Source organism: Herpailurus yagouaroundi, unplaced genomic scaffold (assembly GCF_014898765.1).
Source record: "Herpailurus yagouaroundi ecotype Mexico unplaced genomic scaffold, PumYag 182, whole genome shotgun sequence".
Taxonomy (NCBI): Eukaryota; Metazoa; Chordata; class Mammalia; order Carnivora; family Felidae; genus Herpailurus; species Herpailurus yagouaroundi.
In genome coordinates, this window is record NW_024412413.1 from 8205665 (window position 1) to 8226268 (window position 20604).

The 20604-nt window shown below is 49.1% G+C and overlaps 1 protein-coding gene across 1 annotated transcript; it reads right to left on the bottom strand.

The window, feature by feature from the left end:
* Positions 1-15255: 15255 nt before the first annotated feature.
* MCHR1 (melanin concentrating hormone receptor 1) lies at positions 15256-18941 on the bottom strand. The gene is made up of 2 exons (XM_040490742.1): positions 18421-18941; positions 15256-17112 (listed from the first exon to the last, which is right to left on the bottom strand). Exons 1-2 carry the CDS (start codon positions 18500-18502, stop codon positions 16133-16135), a joined length of 1062 nt encoding a protein of 353 aa, XP_040346676.1. The 5' UTR covers positions 18503-18941; the 3' UTR covers positions 15256-16132.
* Between the last annotated feature and the right edge of the window lie 1663 nt (positions 18942-20604).

The following is a 20604-nucleotide window of genomic DNA, read 5'->3' on the forward strand; positions in this document are numbered from 1 at the left end:
AATAACGAAGGTCTCCAGAAAAGCTCTTGTTGGCAGGCAGCCCGGTGAGCCTGGGTAGAAGCTGCCGGGGACCTGGCTGCAGGGCAGAGCACTGATGCTACTCTCAGATGCCCTGTAGCAGGGGTGCGGGCTTGGTAGCAGGGGTGGGGGAGCTGACCTAGGAGCACCAAGCAGTGGCTCTGCGGTAGGGTGGTTTGTGCTCAAGATCCATTTGTCTGATGAGTCAGAGCTTTATCAAGTATGGGTGGTAATTAAGCTGGCATTTGGGATTGCAGCCTTTTTATTTTTATTTTTTCTACTGAGATCCAGGAGAGACCAGGATGGAAAGACAGCAGAGCTTCTATGAACCAAACTCTCTTGTTTTTCCCTTTTGCAATGAATGGTTTGCCCCCAGACTGCTATTACAACCACATCCACAATTACAACCACATTTCTTTCTTTTTAAACATTTTTAATGTTTATTTATTATTTTGAGCAGGGTAGGGGCAGAGAGAGAGGGAGACACAGAATGCGAAGCAGACTCCAGGCTCTGAGCTGTCAGAACAGAGCCCAAAGCGGGACTCAAACCCACGACCGCGAGATCATGACCTGAACCAAAGTCGGATGCTCAACTGACTGAGCCACCCAGGGGCCCGCAGATTTCTTTCTTGTTTTGCACTATAAAGTAGACCCAGGAGGACATGAGAACACAGTAGGGCTCACCCTGGGTTCACCATATCAGGGCATCCATCAGCCTTTCCTTCACCTCCTTCCAAACACAAGGCTCTTGCACAGGTAACTCCCTCTAGCAGGAAGGCCCCTCCCCTCCTTATCCTTTCTGGCTTGGTGGGTGAAATGTCACTTCTTCAGCTCTATCCTTGTCCAGCACTTATTCTCTCTCATACCTCTCTGTTGTAGAATCCCAACTGTTTACATTGATGTGTGGAATTATCTGATGAACGTTTCTAGATTTCACCTCTAGGAATTGCTCATTCCTCAAGGTTCTTCCTCGGGCATCCAGGGAGGAGGTTAAAAACCCTCCACACTTATTTGCCGTATTTATTTTTTAAGTAGTCTCTATGCCCAATGTGGGGCTCCCAACTCACGACCTGGAGATCAAGAGTTGCATGCTCCACGACTGAACCATCCAGGCGCCCCTTACTTGCCGTATTTTAAGTGCATGTGGAAATGTTTATTTGAGATGGGGAGAATCCAGATTTTCATCAGATTCAAGATTCAAGATTCCTTCCTGTGCAAAATCCTCAACAGCAAACAACTCTCATTCTTGGGGTCACCTAAATCCTTTGCCCATTTGACTTTCTATGCCCTCCTCTCTACTATTGAGACCCAGCCCGGCAGAATATCTGTTGATTTTGTCTATCACCTTTCTGTCTACTTGAGGTAATATAAACGCTCTTTTTCCTTTTTCTCTTAAAAGAAATGGCACACAAGCACACAATGGGGCTTCCAATGAAATGGCCCCACTAGGGTGAACACGTGACCTGGACTACCCGTTAGGAGTGTCCCATTTTCCTAGTTCTCACCCTTGGTTGAGTGGAAGTGGGAAAGTCTGTAAACACAGAACCAAAATCAGAGGGCTTTTCTGGTTTTGAAACAGATGTTGTGGGGCCAAGGTCTTATCAGGTGACAGGACAGAAATGCTGGCTAAACCTAGAGCTGTCGTCTGTGAGGACAATGCAAGTTCATACCCCTGCTGGTGGCCATCTTTGCTACCACATGGGCGGACATCCCTTGAACATGAAGTTGAGGAAGAGCGAAGTTAAGGAAAGCCATGAAGAGAGGGAGGGGCATGAGGAAGAGAAAAAGGGAGAGTGTGTGCTAATCGCAGAGTTTGAGCCCTTGGATCCAGTCATGACTTAAAACCTTAGCCAGCCCTGAACTTTTTACTTAATAGGCCAATACATTCCCCTTTTTTGCTCAAATCAGTTGGAGTTGAAGTTCTGTCACTGACAATCAAAAAATTCTTGCAGATTGTCTCAGTCAGCTCAGGCTTCTGTAATAAAATACCATATGCTGACTGGCTCAAACAATGGACTTTGATTTCTTCCAGTTCTGGAAGCTAGAAGTCTAAGATCAAAGTGCTGCATCCCTGAATGAACCACTATAGCCAGGGAGATGGGATACAGTGATTGGTTAAAGCCAGGCTGGGGCCCATCCCTGGAGCTGGGAGGTGGGGTCAGTCCTTTCTAAACCACAAGGTTACAACAAGTTCAGGATGTTATCAGGAGAGTTAACAGAACCGTTATTAAACAAATAGAAGTTATTTTCTTGCACAACAAGAAGTCTGGAGGATGGTGTTGGTTCAGCAAGTCAGTGATAGCTTCAGGGACCCATGCTCTTTCTGTCTTTCTGCCCCACCAACCTCAGTGCATCGATTAGCATTCTCATACTTGTCACCTCATGATGCCAGGAGAGTTGCTGCAGCTCCAGACAAGGTATCTGCATTCAAGGCAGGGAGAAAGGAGGAAGAGCCCAGTGGTCTGAAGCTCATCTGTTTCCTTCAATCAGGAAGGAGAACTTTTCCCATCAGACATCTGCTTAGGTCCTCTTGGCCAAAACTGGATCACATGTGCACCCTTAGCTGCAAGGGAGGCTGGGAAAGCAGGAGACTGTTTTGTCCAATGGTCTTGGACTAATCATGATCCGTCACACGGAGATTCTGTTGGTGAGGAAGAAGAGGGCATGGCTGTTGGGGGGGGGAGTCACCAATAATGTTAGGCAGAGTCCTTTAAATACATTCAAACCGGGGTGCCTGGGTGGCTCAGTCAGTTAAGCATCCTGCTTCAGCTCAAGTCATGCTCTCATGGTTCAGGAGTTTGAGCAGCCCCTCATCAGGTGAGCTCGATCCCCACTTTGGGCTCCACGCTGACAGTGTGGAGCCTGCATGGGGATTCTCTCTCTCCTTTTCTCCCTCCTTGTTCATTCTCTCTTTCTCTTGCTCTCTCTTTCACTCTGTCTCTCAAAAATAAATAAATAAACTGTATGGGGCGCCTGGGTGGCTCAGTCGGTTAAGCATCTGACTTCAGTTCAGTTCATGATCTCGAGGTTCACAAGTTCAAGCCTCACATCAGGCTCTGTGCTGACAGCATGGAACTTGCTTTTGATCCTCTGCCCTCCCCCCCTCCCGCCCCGTTCTGTCCCTCCCCTGCTTGTGCTCTTCCTCTCTCTCAAAAGTAAATAAACATTAATAAATAAACAAATAAACTTTTTTAAAAAGTTTGAAAGATAAATACACTCAAACTTTCTCAACTCTACATATTTGTTCAAGTTTTTTCCACCTTTCTGAAACTTGTTCTTCTCCATCTTTGCTTATCACAGTCCTATCTGCCCTCCAAAATCTTTTTCAAATGCCCCAAACCCCCAGTGAGATGTGAAGTCTTCTTCAGCCTCCTCCATCACCTTCTACTTTTATTCGGGGACTTAATTCTGTCTTGTGGATGGTCACGTGCATGAGGCAGTATTCCACTGTGGTACAGCTTTATGGTTACGGCTTGGATCATCCGCTGAACCTCTCCAGGGCTTTAATTTCCTCATCTATAAAATGGGAGTAATGATAGAACCTACCTCACAGAGTTGCTGTGAGGATTTAGTAGGATAATTTATTTATGGTAAATATTTAGCCTAGTGTGTATCCCATACCCAGCACTTGATAGTTATTAGCCATTATTATTATTACTGTCCTGTTCTCCTCATCACCTCCCCTAGTCTCCACCTCCCTCAGCTTTGCATACTCTGCCACTTTTTTAAAAATTGAGATATAATTCACATACCATAAGAGTTACCCTTTTAAAGTGTACAATTCAGTGGTTTTTAGTGGATTCACAAGGTTGTGCAATTGCCACTGCTGTCTAATTCTAGAACATTTCTATCATTCTCTCCCCAAAGATGGCAACCACTATCTATTTTCCGTCTCTATGGATTTGCCAATTCTCGGACGTTTTATATGAATGGAATCATACAACATGTGGTCTTTCGTGACTGGACTCTTTTGTGTAGCAGACTGTTTCCAAGTTGACCCACGATGTAGCATGTGTCATTTCTCTTTCATTCTTTCTGTGGCCTAATATTATTCCACTGCATGGATTTGCCACATTTTGTTCATCCAGTAATCAGTTAATTGACATTTGGGTTGCTTTTACCTTTTGGCTATTACGAAGAATGCTGCTATGAACATTTGTGTACAGGTTTTTGTGTGGATGTATGTTTTTATTTCTTTTGAGTGTATATCCAGCAGCAGAATTGATGGGCCATGCGCTAACTCTATGCTTAACCTTTAAAAAAAAATTGTTTAATGTTTTTATTTATTTTGAGAGAGAGAGACAGAACGTGAACAGAGGAGGGGCAGAGAGAGAGGGAGACACAGACTGTGCAACAGGCTCCAGGCTCTGAGCTGTCAGCACAGAGCCCAACACGGGGCTCAAACTTGTGAACCACAAGATCATGACCTGGGCTGAGGTCAGACGCTCAACCGACTGAGCCACCCAGGTGCCCCCCCCCACCTTTTCTTAATGTTTATTTATTTTTGAGAGAGGGAGAGAGAGACAGAGTGCGAGCAGGGGAGGGGCAGAGAGAAAGGGAGACACAGAATCCGAAGCAGGCTCCAGGCTCAGAGCTGTCAGCCCAGAGCCCGACGCGGGGCTCGAACCGACCAACGGTGAGATCATAACCTGAGCTGAAGACGGAAGCTTAACCGACTGAGCCACCCAGGCGCGCCTGTGCTTAACCTTCTGAAGAACCGCCACACTGCTTTCCACAGTGGCTGCACCTGTTACACCCCCGCGAGTAGTGTTTGAGGGTTCTGATTTCTCCACATCCTCGCCAGAACTTGTTAGTGCCCGTCTTACTCTGCCACCGTGACTGCACGCGGTAGGCGTTCAACTCGTTGAACTGAAGCTCTCGGGCTGTCGCTCCTCCACAGTTCTGTGAGGCTGGCACAGGAGCGTTAACCGCGCCACCATGGATTTGGGGAGAACTGCTATTTCTGCTTTCACTCTGCCGACTTTGTATCAGGCCCAGTGCTGGACCCTGGTCTCCATGTTGTCGTGGAGCCCAGAGTCTATGGAGGCACAGATAAGTCAACAGACTAGGGAATTGCAACGTAGTGAGTGTAATCCTGGAGGGTCACCCAGGGCACGGTGGAGAGATGACAGCAGTTCTCCCATCTAGGAGGGAGGAGGCTATTCAAGGAGGGCTTCCTGAAAGAGGCACCACCTGACCTTTGTCAGGAGTTACTTGGGCAAAAAAGGGGGGGATAGTGTTCCCAGGCAAAGAGATTGGTACAACAAAAGGCGTGATGATAGGAAACACCTGGACTGTGCTGTGGAGGAGGCGGGAGGAGAATAAAGCGGAGTTTCAGTGGCGAGGGAAGAAATAGAGAGCTCAGAGTGTGACAAGTCTAGCTTCCACACAGGAGAAATGGGAAAGATGGGAGGTCTGCCTCAGTCTCCTCATCTGTAAAATGGGGAGAATGGTATTATCTACCTTGTAGGGATCTTGCATGGGTTTAATGAGCCTGAACAAAACGTTTGTACAGCATGTGAAACCGTCCCTGACACACATTCAATAAGTGTTGGCCATGACTGCTGCTTTCTGCCAGGAACTTGGTGAGACATCTTTGTATGTTCCTGTCAGGGCCTCAGAGAGGAGTGAATGGGCAGGGAAGAGGGTTGAGGTGGCAGGTGCTCCCCAGTAAAGACATAATGCTTCTTTTGTCACCATGAGGGGGGAGGCAGAGGAACAGTAGACATTTTCCAGAAAAGGAAGATGGATCTGTCAGACAAAACAATAGGTGTCCACTTCTAGGAAGGTGTGATTAAGTTATCAATCAGCCATTATGTTGGGACCTACTGTGTGCAAGACGATGTGTAAAAAATTGCTGGGATGTATAGAAATATACCTCCCTGACCGCAAGTTTACAATTAAGTTGGAGAGACAAGGCAATAATTCAAGTAGATAACCATCCAAGTCACATGTCAGAGCAAGATTAATCACTTAAGTGGCATAGCTAGGAAGTTTTATCAGAGTCCAGAGAATGATTCACTCACTGGAGACTAGTGAGGGCTGGGAAGGCTGTACAGAGAAGCAGGAAACTGAGCTGGAACAGAAGGGTGGGTAGGATTCAAGTAGGCACAGGGGATGAAAGGTCAAATCAGATGGAGGAAACCCCACAGGGCAGGAGTAGAGGGTTTTTTGTTTTGTTTTTTAATGTTTATTTTTGAAAGAGAGAGAGAGAGAGAGTGAGAGACAGAGTGCAGGTTGGGGAGGGGCAGAGAGAGAGGGAGACACAGAATCTGAAGCAGGCTTCAGCTTCCGAGCTGTCAGCACAGAGCCCAACACAGGACTTGAACTCACAGACCATGAGATCTTGACCTGAGCTGAAGTCAGATGCTTAACCAACTGAGCCACCCAGGCGCCCCTGGGGCAGAGCTTTTAAGTTATTTGCAATCAACCAGAGAAGAAAAGAGTCCGGAGCATCCCGTGGAGGTTTATGGAGAACAGGACAGGAAAAAGTGAGATAATTAACCACTAACATTTATGAAGTGCTAGGCCTAATGTTAAGTGCTTTTTATGTTAGGAGAAAGAAAAATCACTGTTTTAAAATTATACTGCAAAATAGGACCTGCTGCTCCAGGGCAAGGGTGAGATGTATAGATGCTTCCAGGAACCGGACAAAATAAATGTGACTCTGGGCCAAGTGTTAGATGGGAAGGAGTGGTGGGGCTGTGACAAACTAGGGAGCATTTGCTTCCTCTGAAAGGAAGCCATCACTCCCCAGCCCCAGTGAGCTGTGGTCTTCAGTGACCACAGTGATCTTAAATCCAATGGACCCTTTCATGCCTCATTGACCTGACCTCCTAGGCAGCTTTGCTCCAGCTGACTCCTCCTCCTTAAACTACTCTGTTCTTGCTTCGATGATGCCACACTTGCTCGGTGTTCCTACTACCCCTGTGACTCTTCCTTTACAGATTTGTTCACTGGCCTGTCTGCTCCTCCTCAGTTCAGCCTCTGCATGGGAATTTCCCAGGACTCAGGCCAAGCCTCTTCCTTTTTTTTTTTTTTTTTTTTTTTTTTTTATTGTTTGTTTTTTTTTGAGAGAGCGTGAGCAGGGGAGGGGCAGAGAGAGAGAGGGAGACACAGAATCTGAAGCAGGCTCCAGGCTCCGAGCTGTCAGCACAGAGCCTGATGTGCTCTTGGTTTCCAACCAAGAACTGTGAGATCATGACCTGAGCGAAAGTCTGACGCTCAACTGACTGAGCTACTCAGGCGCCCCGAGGCCTAAGCCTCTTCTTCTTATCTGACTCTGCACTTACTCTCCCCTTAGGCCATCTCATCCATCTGTGGGCCAGTGGCCCTTGACTTTGTATTCCCAGCCTGGCTCTTCTGAAATCAATGGGATACTTGAGCGTCTCACATATGAACAAACCCCATACGGGACTTAGGATGTCCTCCCATAAATTTGCACCCCGTTCGGGTCCCCCGTTTCCATAAACGGAAGCCCTATCCCCCCCAGTTATACGTTCCATTAACTCATTCTCCACCCTCCACATCGAGCTCATCCCAGGCCCCATGGCTTCTTCTTCACAAATGTGTCTCGCGTGCGGCCACCTCTCTCCGTCTCCACGGCCTCCGCCCAACGCAGGCCGCTGCTTGCCCGAGTTACTACTGTGGACTGGCCCTTTGCTTTGATTCTCTACCCGCTCCTAATCCACTGTCTACACAGAACGCAGGATGACGACTTTCAGATACAAACTTAAGCATATCATTCACATGCTTAAAGCCTTTTGATGGTTTCTCTTAGATTTGGCATAAAATCCGGAATCACTGGGCACCTGGCTGACTCAGTTGGTGGAGCAGGCGACTCTTCATCTTGGGGTTGCGAGTTCAAACCCCACCTTGGGCATGGAGCTATAAACAAACAAACAAAATAAATAAAAATAAAAATAAAATCATTGGTATGGTTCACAATACCCTATATGAGCTGGGCCCAGGGCTAGGCTATGAAATCAAATGTCTAGAGGGTACAGGCAAGTGACTTATATAAATGAAACTAGCAGAGTCAAGGAAACAGTAAGGAAGACTGGGGACTGTGGCAAACTGTAGTGTGCATGCCTGTGAAAGGGGATGGTCTCTCTCGAATCCAGCAGATTGTTGGCCTGGGAGAAGGCGGGCCCTATCACCAGACCTTCTGATATTTTAAGAGAAGCTAGGTCATTCAGATTTTTAAGTAAATCTAGGAACTTAAAAGTTGGCAACTAACTCACAAACTTTTTTATCTTAACAAAACAAAACCCAAAAATTCACATCTATAGGTCAGATGCAGCATCTTAGGCAGCCAAACATAGACTTCTGCTCTAAGGATCATGGACGGAAAACTCTTCTTCGAAAAATGACTGGGGCACCTGGGCAGCTCAGTTGGTTGAGCATCCGACTTCGGCTCAGGTCCTGGTCTCACAGTTCTTGAGTTTGAGCCCCACGTTGGGCTCACTGCTGTCAGCCTGTCAGTGCCGAGGCCACTTCGGATCCTCTGTGCCCCCTTCTCTGCTCCTCCCCTTTTTGCGAGTTCCCAAAAATAAAATAAATATTTAAAAAAGGAAAAAAAAGAAAAGTTACTGACAGTTTGCGGTGAGAAGCACTTAGTGCGGTTAGGAGGCGGGGTTTGCAAAGACCAAGTGTCTCTTTTTCCCCTGTCAGCAATGAGATAGGTTGAGACACAGAGACTTAAATACATTGCTCTGCATAATAGAGTAAAAGGGTATATCTTCTTTGGCAGGAACAATTTCGCATTTTACCTTGGATTGTGGGTTTTCTTTGAGCAGGCTAGGGAAGAAGAGATTGGAGGCCTTAAAGCAAGGAGGAAGAAGGAGACGGGGAAAGGGTCCAGGTCCAGTGTCCGTGGCTCAGAAACAGGGCAACAGTCCCAGCCCGTGAGGAGGGGGCAGAAGTGACTCCCTGTGACCTGGTGTCACAGACAGACTGCAGGAATCCTGAGACCTGCTGGCCACCTCAGTCCTTGGATTCTGGGCCCTCCCCTCCTTCCCTGCTTTGACAGTCTCTGAGTCCCGCTGTCCCAGGCTTGGGCTAGCCCTGGCTGCCTCAGGGTGAAGCCACCTGCAGAGAGCCAGGCAGGGGAGGGTCTGAGCCAGCGGTGGCTGGTGATACACAACCACTGGCAGAAATGTTTGAGGAGGCACCGGCCTGCCCACAACCCCCGCCCCCCCCCCCCCAGGACAGAGATGTTAAGTTCAGGTGAAGGTGAACCTGGGAATCCCTCAGGGTGCATATGTGACATTTCCTTTAATCACCCCAACAGCCCACCGCCCAGGTGTTGTTCTCCCCATTTTACAGATAAGGAAATGGGCCGAAGGGAGGAAGTCACTTGTCAAGGCCACCGCCTACTAAGTGCTAGCAAGTCGTGGGATTTACCTGCACGGCCCTTGTGGGGAGAAAGGGAGGAGCAGTATTTCTGAAGAGACAGAGCCTGAAAGGGGGCCATAGAAGTAGAAATGGCAGGGGGATGAAAACCTGGTTTGCTTTGGCCAATTTGTGAGTCAGTCTACAGCCTTTGGGCCTTCTCTGGAGCCTCCTGGACAAGTCTGTTTATGATGGGCTGGACTAGAAGACCAGTGCCAGCCTCCCAACCGCATGATTCCATGATGTTTCATGTGGATGATGTATGTGCTTGAGCTTTTGTGCTGGGGGTCCTGTGAGAGAGGCTGAGAAGCAAAAGTGAATAATCCCCGCCTGGGCAGCTCACTCACTGGAGGAGGCAAATGCACTAAAGAGCCCTTCAGCAAGGTGGTAACTGAGGGGGAGTGGGGTGCTTATGCAGAGCTCTGGGAATCCAGAAGGGAAAGCAGTTAAACCTCAGGAGGGGAGGCCCTTGTCCTTCCAGATGAGAACACATCAGAGATGAGATGTGGGGGGTACATTAGTTTCCTGATGCTGCTATACATAACAAAGTACCACAAAGTGGGTGGCTTAAAACAACAGAATTTGTGAAATGTGAAGTCAGGGGGTGGGCAGGCCCAGAGAGGTGGTCTCTCTGAAGATGCTAGAGAAGGGTCTGTCACAGGACTCTCTCCCAGCTGCTAGTTGCCTCAGGCATTCCTTGGCTTCTAGATGGATCACTGTAAACAGACATCTTCCATGGCATTCTCCCCATGTCTTCACATGATCTTCCCTGAGTGTGTGTCTGTTCATGTCCAAATTCCCTTTTTTCATAAGGACACCAATCATATTGGATTAGGACCCACGCTGATTGGATTAGGACCCTCATCTGGATTTGGGTAAATCCGTAAGACCCTATTTCCAAATAAGGTCACATTCTGAGGTATTGGGAGGTAACACTTCAGCGTGTCTCCTTTTGGGGGATGCAGTTCATCTCAGAGGGCAAGCAAGAATTGCACCTGGGAGAGGAGAAGGGGTTCTTCAGCTCAGGGGTGTACAAGGCAGAGAGATGTGAGACCCAGGGTGCAGTTATTGGAGGTCGGTGGAGATGAGACTCGGGCCAATTTGGGGAAAAGCATATGATTTGAGAAGAGATAATACAGTATGTGGACTTCAGAATCAAGCATATTTGAATTTGAATCTTGGCACTGCCACTAACTCTGTGACCTTGGGCAAGTCATTTAGCCTAAGTCACAACTGACCCGTCTCTAAAATGGGCATAAAGTTCTCCCTCCCACAAAAGGCTTGTGGGGGGATTAAATGAGTTATTAAGTAAATATAGTATTTAGCATAGCACTTGGCAGAAGAATGACCTTAAAAAGAAACAGAAGCTACTCTTTTTCTTTTTCTTTTAACAAAGGATGTTGCCTTTCTGTGTCACCTGAGACCACCACTACCCATCACTAATGGAGGAGATAGCTTAGCAGATAATTAAGTGAATGGCTTCTTTATTCCACCCCTGACCTTCTAGAAGGTTCTTCCCTTGGTTATCCTTTGAGAGTTAGACATGAGGCTGGGGTACTCACAGTAGGTTGCCCATCGCTGTTCAACAGGAATCCCGCCTCAAAGAGGAATTCCCTCCCCTTCCCCATCGCCATGACCACCACCCCCATTTCCACAATCTCAAAATTTAGGTATAATTAGTAAGTCATCACTAATTGTAAAATTACGTTTAGCCTGGCCTCGCCAAACCTCTTCCAAGATGGGATGCTGCCTTGCTTTCTCTGACCTCTTCACCTGAAGCTACTGGATCAGTTTGACTCTTGCACGTCATAAGCCAGGAGGGAGGAGGAGGTTTTGGAGGCTTTGTGGTTTTGCATCCGAATGTTCAAGGCCGGGGAGGAGGGAGGCGGGCGGGCAGAGACAAGTAAACTCATTGAATAGCAAGGAGAAATAGCCTAGCTAAAATAATGGTTTTTTTTCTTAGTAATAAGGCATTAAGAACCTGCCTTATTGAGGTTGAGTATAATATTATTGCTAACAATAAAAAAGAACCCAATTTTAAAAATGGGCAAAGGGCTTGAACAGACATTTCTCCAAAAAAGATATACAAATAGTCAATAAGCACATGAAAAGACGTTCAACATCATTTATCAATAGGGAGGTGCAATTCAAAACCACAGTAAGACCACTTTATACTCATTAGGATAGCTATTAGTTAAGAGAGAGAAGAGGGAGAAAGAGAGAAGAAAGAAAGAAAGAAAGAAAGAAAGAAAGAAAGAAAGAAAGAAAGAAAGAACTATTGTTGGCAAGGATGTAGAGAAATTGGAACCCTTGAGCATTGCCAGAAGGAATGTAAAACGGCACAGCCACTGTGGAAAAAGTATGGCAGTTCCTCAAAAAGTTAAACATAGAATTGCCATATGATTCAGCAATTTCACTTTTGGCTATAAACACACAAAAAAATTGAAAGCAGGATCTCAAACAGATGTTTGTACACCCATGTTCATAGCAGCATTATTCACAATAGCCAAAAGGTAGAAACAGGCTAAATGCCCATTGACAGATGAATGGATAAATTAAAGGTGGTAAATATATACAATGAAATGTTATTCAACTTTGAAAAGGAACTATTTTGATACATGCTATAAACTGGATGAACCTTCAAGGCATTATAGTAATTGAAATAAGCCAGACACAAAAGGACAAACATTGTATAATTCTACATATATGAAGTACATAGAGTAGTCAAAATCATAGACAGAAAATAGAATGGTGGTTGCCAGGAGCTGTGGGGAAGGAGAATGGGGAGTTGGTGTTTGATGGGTATAGAGTTTCAGTATGGGAAGACCAAAAAATTTTGGAGATGAGTAGTGGTGATAGTTGCACAATAATGTGAATTATTTAATGTCACTGAATTTTACACTTGAATGTGGTTAATATATACAGAAAATATGTACGTATTATATATTTTTTGTGTTAAAATACACATAATTAAAACATACCATCTTGACTTTTTTTTTTTTTTTTTTTTTAAGAGAGAGAGAGAGAGAATGAGCAGGGGATAGGGGCAGAGGGAGGTGGAGAGAGAATCTTAAGCAGGCTCCATGCCCAGTGCAGAGCTAAACGCGGGGCTCGATCTCATGACTGTGACATCATGACCTGAGCTGAAATCAAGAGTTGGACACTTAACAACTGAGCCATGCAGGCACCCCTATTTTGTTTCTTATTGTGGTAAAATATACATAACAACTGAACTGTACATGCAAAAGCAGTCAAGATGAGGGGCACCTGGGTGACTCAGTCGGTTAAGCATCCGACTCTTGATTTCAGCTCAGGTCATGATCTCCAGGTGTTGGGATCAAGCCCCACATTGGGCTTCTGCACTGTCAGTAAGGAGACTCCTTGGGATCCTCCCCCTCCATCTCTCTCTGCCTCTGCCCTAATCACTTGCATGCGCTCTCTCTCTCTCTCTCTCTCTCAAAATAAATAAATAAACATTAAAATAAATAAATGGGGCGCCTGGTGGCTCAGTTGGTTAAGTGTTTAGTTCTTGGTTTCCGCTCAGGTCACGATCTCACGGTTAGGGAGTTTGAGCCCTGCTTTGGGCTCTGTGCTGACAGTGCAGAGCTTGCTTGGGATTCTCTCCCTCCCTCTCTGTCTGCCCCTCTCCTGCTTGCTCACTCTCTCTCTAATTAATTAATTAATTAATTAAAAAAACATTTTTAAAAAGGGGATGCCGGGGTGGCTCAGTCAATTGATCGTCCAACTCTCGGTTTCGGTTCAGGTCACGATCTCACAGTTTTGTGGGTTCTAGTCCCACGTCAGGCTCTGCGCCGGCAGCATGGAGCCTGCTTGGGATTCTCTCCTCCCCTCCCCTCTCCTCTCCGCCCCTCCCCCACTTGCACTGTCTCTGTCTCTCTCAAAATAAGTAAATAAACTTTAAAAAAAATTATTAAAAAAATTAAAAATCAAATAAAACTGGTAATACAGGAAATAAAAATATCATTGCTAGTCCCTTTATTTGGTGTTCTTATCAGTATTTCTTTAGTGAGTATGAATATGCAGAAGGGTTTCCCTGCAGTCACTTAGTCACTTGCAATTTTGGCTTGCGTCATTTGTGAGATCCTAAGTCCCCCTGCTGCAGAATCCTTCCACCACAGGGGATTTTAGGGACTTAATCCTCACAGTTGGAGAGGAAATATCTTCTGGGGAGTAGAGGAGGGGGCAGTGTAGAGGGCACTCACCCGGTTTGGGGAGATGGCGTGACGGGGCCCGATGAGAGAGATGGTATTTGTTAGGTATGGAAAGGGGAAAAAGAGCAAAGAGATCAGTTTTGTCTTCTTCACCCACTTCCGGTACTCTCTCTGTACCTCACCGTGGCCCCCACAGTTCCCTGAAGTTTGGGCTGTTCGTAGCCCCAGCTTGAATGAGGAGGAAAGGAAAATCCCACTCATTCCTCAGACCAGCCACAAGCCCTACTCTCAGCCCACCTTTCCCACTAACCATGTCACGAAGAGGGTCCTGCCAGTGCCAACACCCCCTCTTCCTGCACACGCTTGTTCTTACCCGGTGTCACCTGCAGGTTTGGGCTGCGGGAGGATGTGTTGGCGAAGGTTCCCCCATTATAATCTCCCTGCCCCCCTCCTCTCTGTGTGCCCATGTTCCTCCAACTCTTCTCCAACTCTCCCCCATCCTCTCCCTTCCCTTCTGTTTACATTTCCACCCACTCACTTTCTGTTTCAACCTACTTTGCTTCAATATCAGTTTTCAGTAGGGGTTGAGAGCTGAAGGAAGGGGTGTCCCCTCTCCAGGGCTTGCTGGGCCTTCCTCAGCCCGCCTACCTCAGTGAGCTGTAGACTGGGTCGCTTGCATTTCCTGGGAGAGGCCACCTCACCTATTTCTCCTCCCAGATTCCTTTTTGGAGGGGGCGGGAGGGATAGACCCCCAGGAAGCCTTTCACAGGCAAACCAGATGCAGGAAAAACTCCTTTTCTGGAATTGGTGGGTAGGAGCTGCCTCAAGGCTCCCCTAAGAATCTTTTTTCTTTTGTTGGATGTGAATCTGAAATACCTTGGGAGTTTACCTGTGGCAGCTAGAGCCCCCACTGTCAGCGAGTAAGGACAACTGTCAGCTTCTCGGCTCCCCCTGGTACCCAGGTGGAGTGGAACGCAAGCCCGAAGACACTAGGGCTAATGGCGATGACAGAAAGAGCTGCCCAGGACCCGAAGTTTGCTAGGCAGCCTATACCTGCTGCAACTGTGCAGTGAAAAACACCCAGCAAGAAGAGGCTGTGCCGCGGCACCCGCTTTAAAGATGCGTCTGGACAAGCTGGGAGCTCGCAGTGTGTTGCCACCATCTCATCCACATCTGCCCAGCAGTTTGCCCCGGACTCCTGGTTCCCAGCTCCTCTCAGAGAAGAAGCTGAGAAGCAGCAGGCTTGGCTGCCGCCCAGCGGCCTGTCTGTAATCTTCCTGCTCAACACCACATCTTGGCAGCAGCAGGAGGCAGGCTCAGGCTGCCCCAGAAGCCAGCCTTGAGACTGGTGACTCAGCGGGGGAGGTGGCGGGTGGGACTTGGGGCCCCGGGGGCCAGGACCGATGACAACTGAGCAGAAGACAGGAAGATGAGTCCTGAGCCCAAGCTGAGCAGCAATCTAATGAATTCACAGCAATTCCGTTTGTGTGGCTGAATCCTCCCTGTGGGTTTAGAGGATCCCTCCCTGTGGGTTTAGATCCCCTGCTTCCTGCTTTCTAAAATGCAGCCTGACCAAGGTCTAGATGCCGCAGCCAAGTGACCCCTCTTTTCCTTTGCTGCCACCCACCCCCACCCCCAAACCCAAGCAATTATACAGGAACATCCAAAGAGATGTGGGTGGAGATTTTCCTTTATTCGTTTTTTATTTTGGAGAGGAAGGGCTGGAGCAAAAAGATTATGCCAACACACCAGGCATCAGAATGACCCTTGCACATGCAGGACTCTGATGGGCACTCACTCCAGATCAGGTGATTAACAAATGTGCCTCATGACAACAATGTCCCCACAGCTGCAAAAGCCCCCTTGCTCTTCCCCATTTTTCTTAATTTTAAAGACTTCTGCCCATACCCACCTAAGGTAGCCTTGTCATTCTCAATAACTGGCTCTCCTACTCCTGTGGGCTCAGAGCCCCACCCCACCCCACCCCACCCCGCCCCCAAACAAACATGCATCCCCTAGAGATACAGGCAAATCGACACAGGATGCTGGAACGCAGAGAGATGGCATGCTTCGTTTCATCACCCGCCAGCTTGGGAGAAGGGCTGCCCTCCGTCGCACCAGGGAGAGATGGGAAGGAGCGTTGAGGCCACATCACTTTCCAACCTCCCCAGGGCCCCGCTGCTCACACCCTGGCCTTCCCAGGTTTTAAATAAATCAGCAATTGAGAAAAAGACACCGGGGAGCCAAGAGATATAGGGCTCAACTGAACATTTGAATGAAAATTTTCTTCTTGTTCAGTTTCTGTTCAACCCAAAGGTCTCTTCCTCCTCTCCCAAGGGGATGTCTGATGCTCGAAGCCCCCAGAATCTGGCTGCCAGCCTCCCCGGCAATTTGTGGACCCCGTGGAATGTTTTTAGTTGCAACAACCCCTCACCCCCCAGCCTCCCCGCATTCTCCCAGAGGGGTCTTGGGTTCTTCTCAGCGTCTCTCCCCATCATGGCCCACCGTGCTGTCCCGACTTGGAGGTGCCCAGGGTTGTAGGGGAAGCGTCAGGTGCCCTTGCTTTCTGTCCTCTCCTCATCAGCTGTGTGGACATTGCTGACGGCTCGAAGCCGCCCCTGGGCAGCAGGCTTCACCGACAGGACCAAGCGTTTGCGGAATGTCTCACAGAGCACGATGTACACAAAGGGATTGAGGCAGCTGTTGGCATAGCCCAAGCTGATGGCTGCGTTGTACAGGTACACAAAGGTGAGTGTCGGGCGGCTGATGTACAACTGGGTCAGCTGCAGCACATAGTAGGGGGCCCAGCACACAAAGAAGACCAGGCAGATGGCGATGGCTGTACGAGTCACCCTCTTTGTCCGCAGCCGGATGCTGCGCTGAGAGGCGGGAGCTACGGAGGACATCATGCGCTGCAGGATCCTCACATACGCAGCTGTGATGACCACAAAGGGCAGGGCGAAGGCCAGGAAGAACTGGTACAGGGTGAACCAGTACAGGTCAGTGTCTGGGTTGGGCAGGCGGATGCCACAGCCCACCGTGCCCCCTGGGAAGGGGATAAGCCTAGCGTAGAGCCACACGGGGGTGATGCTGATGAAGGAGAGGGCCCACAGGAGGCAGATCACCAGGGTGGCCACAGAAGGCTTCCGGAACTTGGTGGAGGAGATAGGGTGGACGGTGGCCAGGTAGCGATCAATGGCCATGGCGGTCAGGATGTAGGTGCTGGTGAACTGACTGTTGGCGTCCATGGCCGTGATGAGTGTGCACATGGTCTCTCCAAAGTGCCAGACTCCATTGCCCATGAGCTGGTGGATCATGAAGGGCATGCCCAGGAGAAAGAGGAGGTCCACCACCGAGAGGTTGATGATGAAGATGTCGGGCACGTTGCTGCACCAGTGCAGTTTGGACTTCTTCACCACCGCGAAGATGACTGTGGAGTTCCCGATGATGCCCAGGAGGCAGATGGTGCCAAACACTGAAGGCATGATGATGTTGATGTAGGAGACACTCCCTCTGCGAGGAGGTGACCCTGGGGACAAAAGGAGCGAGCTGTGACCATTTATCATGGACTCCTCTCTAAGGGCTAATGTCCTACTGGGTGCTTAGCCTCCAGCAATCATGTGCTTGCTCACGTCTTTATCTTCTTTCCGTTTCACTCAGGGCTCGCCATTCATCTGGAATCCTTTCCGACTGTTCTCCCTCCCCACACCGTTGCTAATCCTGTCCCCTTGCCCTCCTCCACCGGTTCCCTGGCTAATCCTACCAGATTCTCCCTCACCACCTGTTAGTTGAAGGACCCGGTCCTTTGCTTCCTGCATTGTCTCAGAAGGCACAGATTCAAGAACCACAGCTGTCTGCAGAGAATTATTCTGTGGGCCCCTAGGCTTTACCAGGAAACCTCATCAAAATAGCCAGAAGGACACGAAAGTGTGTGTGTGTGTGTGTGTGTGTGTGTGTGTGTGCGCATGCGGGCGAGCAAGAGTATGCATGGGCGCATGCATGTGTTTTCCTATTTGCAGCCCTGATCATCTCATTTTAGAAATCACTGGTTGGAAGCTGTGCGCTGATTCCTAGGCATATCTGTGGGCTACTGTCCTGTGGAGAGAGGTTTTTGCACATCAGGCCCACAGCCCTCTCTTCTCTTGGGTTCCTATCAGGGACTTCCTTGGTCTGTATCTTCTGAGCCTGGGCTTCCCAAGTGAGCAGAGACCAAAGCTGTGTGTTGCAGCCTAAGCCGCTTGAGATTTTTCTCCACCAAGCCTTTCCTCTTTTTCCCTTCCTCGGAGCTAGAATTTCAGGGCATCTCAGCTCTAGAAATGTCAGGAAAGCTTCATTCAGGAAGTTAATCCTCTCGTGGCTCTGTGAGTTATCCCTTCCCGTGGCCTTTCCCAGGGGTCAGTAAGGATGTTTCAGATCCCACTACCACAGTTTCAGTAAAAAGACAGGGGGACTGGCAAATGAGTGAGCCTACCCGGCTGTCTCCTCACATACTGTCCTCTGTCTTCTCTTGCTTGCTTTTCCAGCCTGGAATTTTTATCTGCAAAGCATTTGGAACTCACGGGTGAATCTCCTCCTGTCTCCCTCAGGGCTGGCCCCCATCCCCTGCCACTTCCCAATGTGCCTTTTCGCTCTTCTCATTCTCCTCCTCCCCGGCCCCCTTCTGCCGCTGCCTGCCCCGCCCCCTTCTCCCCTTCCCCTCCGGGCAAAGCAGACTGCAGGTCTGATCCTCTAGAACTGTAATAAAGTTTCCTGAGCAGTTCCTGAGCGCAGAGGTGAAACCTTCCCACTCCCCACCCCCAGCGCAGAGGAGGGAGGACTCCCCTCCAACACTACTCACCCGCCAAGGTGAGGTTATCGGGGCCGTCCGAGGTGTTGCTGGCATTAGGGCCGGTGGGCAGCAGCGAGGCTTCTAGGTCCATCCTGCCGCTGCCCGTCGCCTGCTCGCCCGTCCACCCACGCAGGCTGCGGCAGCGCCGCCCGCCCGTCCCAGAGCACGAGCCCCGCAGTCCGGAAGGGGGTCTTGCTGGCGCTGGCGGTCTGGCAGCTTCTGCCGCCTCCTAGCCCCGCTTCTCTCCCCACTCCCTCCTTCCCCGGCTCCCACTGACATCACCTAGACACATTAACATTCGGAGGCAGATGCACGTTAACCTCTTCAGTCCCGAGCAGCAGCTCCCGCATCCGACTGCCTGCGGAGCCCCCGGAGCCTGGGGGAGCTGGTGGGGGCGCGGGGGCGAGCTCAGGCAAAGCCATCGGGGAGGGGGCTTCCTTCCCACGTCACTGGGGGCTGTGCTCCTGTGCTCCCAGGAGCTTGCCTCCTGGGAGGATCCAGGTGCCTGCAAAGACAAACGGGCTGCCTCCCTCGGGAAAAGTGAATGAGCCTGGCCTAGTCCCTAACCCCAGATATGGGTGGCTGGGCCATGTGGCAGGGGCTAGGGGTGACTTCACAGAGCTCGGAGATGGAAGGCTCAGACCACAGCATGCCTGTCCCCCAGGCCACCCTCAGCTGCTCTCCGGTACCCTAACCATCTCACCGGCTGGACCTCCAGCATCCGCCAGAAGCAGATTCGTTGGCCTCTGAGCTGTTGAGCAGCACCCAGAGGTGACTGGGGTCACTCTATGATGCTGCTGATGGCCAGGGTCTTAGGGACCAGAAGGGGACACTACCCTCTGCACAGAATTGAGGACCAAACGGACAGAGATTTTTCTTTTTCTTTCTTTCTTTTTTTTTAAGTTTATGTATTTATTTTGAGAGAGAAAGAGGTGGGGAAGGGCAGAGAGAAAGAGGGAGAGAGAGAATCCCAAGCAGGCTCCACGCTGTCAGTTCAGAGCCGGACGAAGGACTCCATCTCATGAACTGTGAGATCATGACCTGAGCTGAGATCAAGAGTCAGGTGGTTAACCGACTGAGCCACTCAGGGGCCCCGAGATTTGATTCTTGAGACAAATTTCAGAGCGTAGCACCCCCGTCCCTGAAGTTGTCAACTAGGAACCTTAGAGGGCAAAGCATTGAAGGAATTCTGGGCAGAGGTGTCCTGCTGCCAGCCTCCAGTGCCCCTCACGGCCAAGAGCTGCCAACACACCTACCACCAGACTCGGGAGCAGGGGCTTCAAGGTAACAACAGCCTGATCCCTACCTGTGTGTGTCTTCAGTCTTATTTATTCATTTCATCCAACAAATATTTATTGAGCACTTACTACTTGCCAAGCACTGTTCTAGGTTTTGTAATGAAACAACAACAACAACAACAACAACAACAATAAAGTCCCTGAATCCTTGTCCTCATGGAGATTACATTCAAGTTGAGGAGGGAGGGTTGGGGGGAATGGAAAGTATACAAAAAATTAAAAAAGACAATTTACGAGGTTAGGGATTAGTGCTATGAAAAAGAGGGGGCCAGGCAACACTAGGGGAAGTGGAGGTTGCTATTTTACATAGGAAGGCCTCTCTGGAAGTGTTTTCAGAAGAGTCCTGAAGGAAATGAAGAGGCATGGTTGGGAATATCTGCAAGAAGAGCCAGTGCAAAGGCCCTGAGGCAGGAGGGTGCTCACACCCGAGGTAAGAGGCAAGTGAATCTTGTGCTGGAACTAAGAGGACTCCGACAGTATGAAATCCAGGGCAAAAAGCAAACAGGTGCGAGGTGTGCACTCGAGGCAAGACACGATAAGCATAGGATCAGCTAAACTCACCTACAACTGTCCGCTGCAGCCAGAGCTGAAGTCAGAAGTGGCCGGGGGAAATGTGACACGGGTTACCAGAAACGTCCCATGTAAAAGGCTGCTGCGACAATCCAATTGAAAGAGGATGGCGTCCCAGATCAGGAAGGCGGAGGTGGGGAGAAATGGTGGGCTTGTATACACTGTTTAGAGCAAATGCTCCAGAGCATTTGCTGGAGAGCTGAAAGTGTGTGAGAGGAAGAGGCATCGGGGTCACTCCCAAGTTTGGAGCCCAAACAACTAATGAATGCAGTTGTCATTTACTGAGATAAGGAAGTCTGTGGGAGGAGAAGATTTGGAGGAGAAA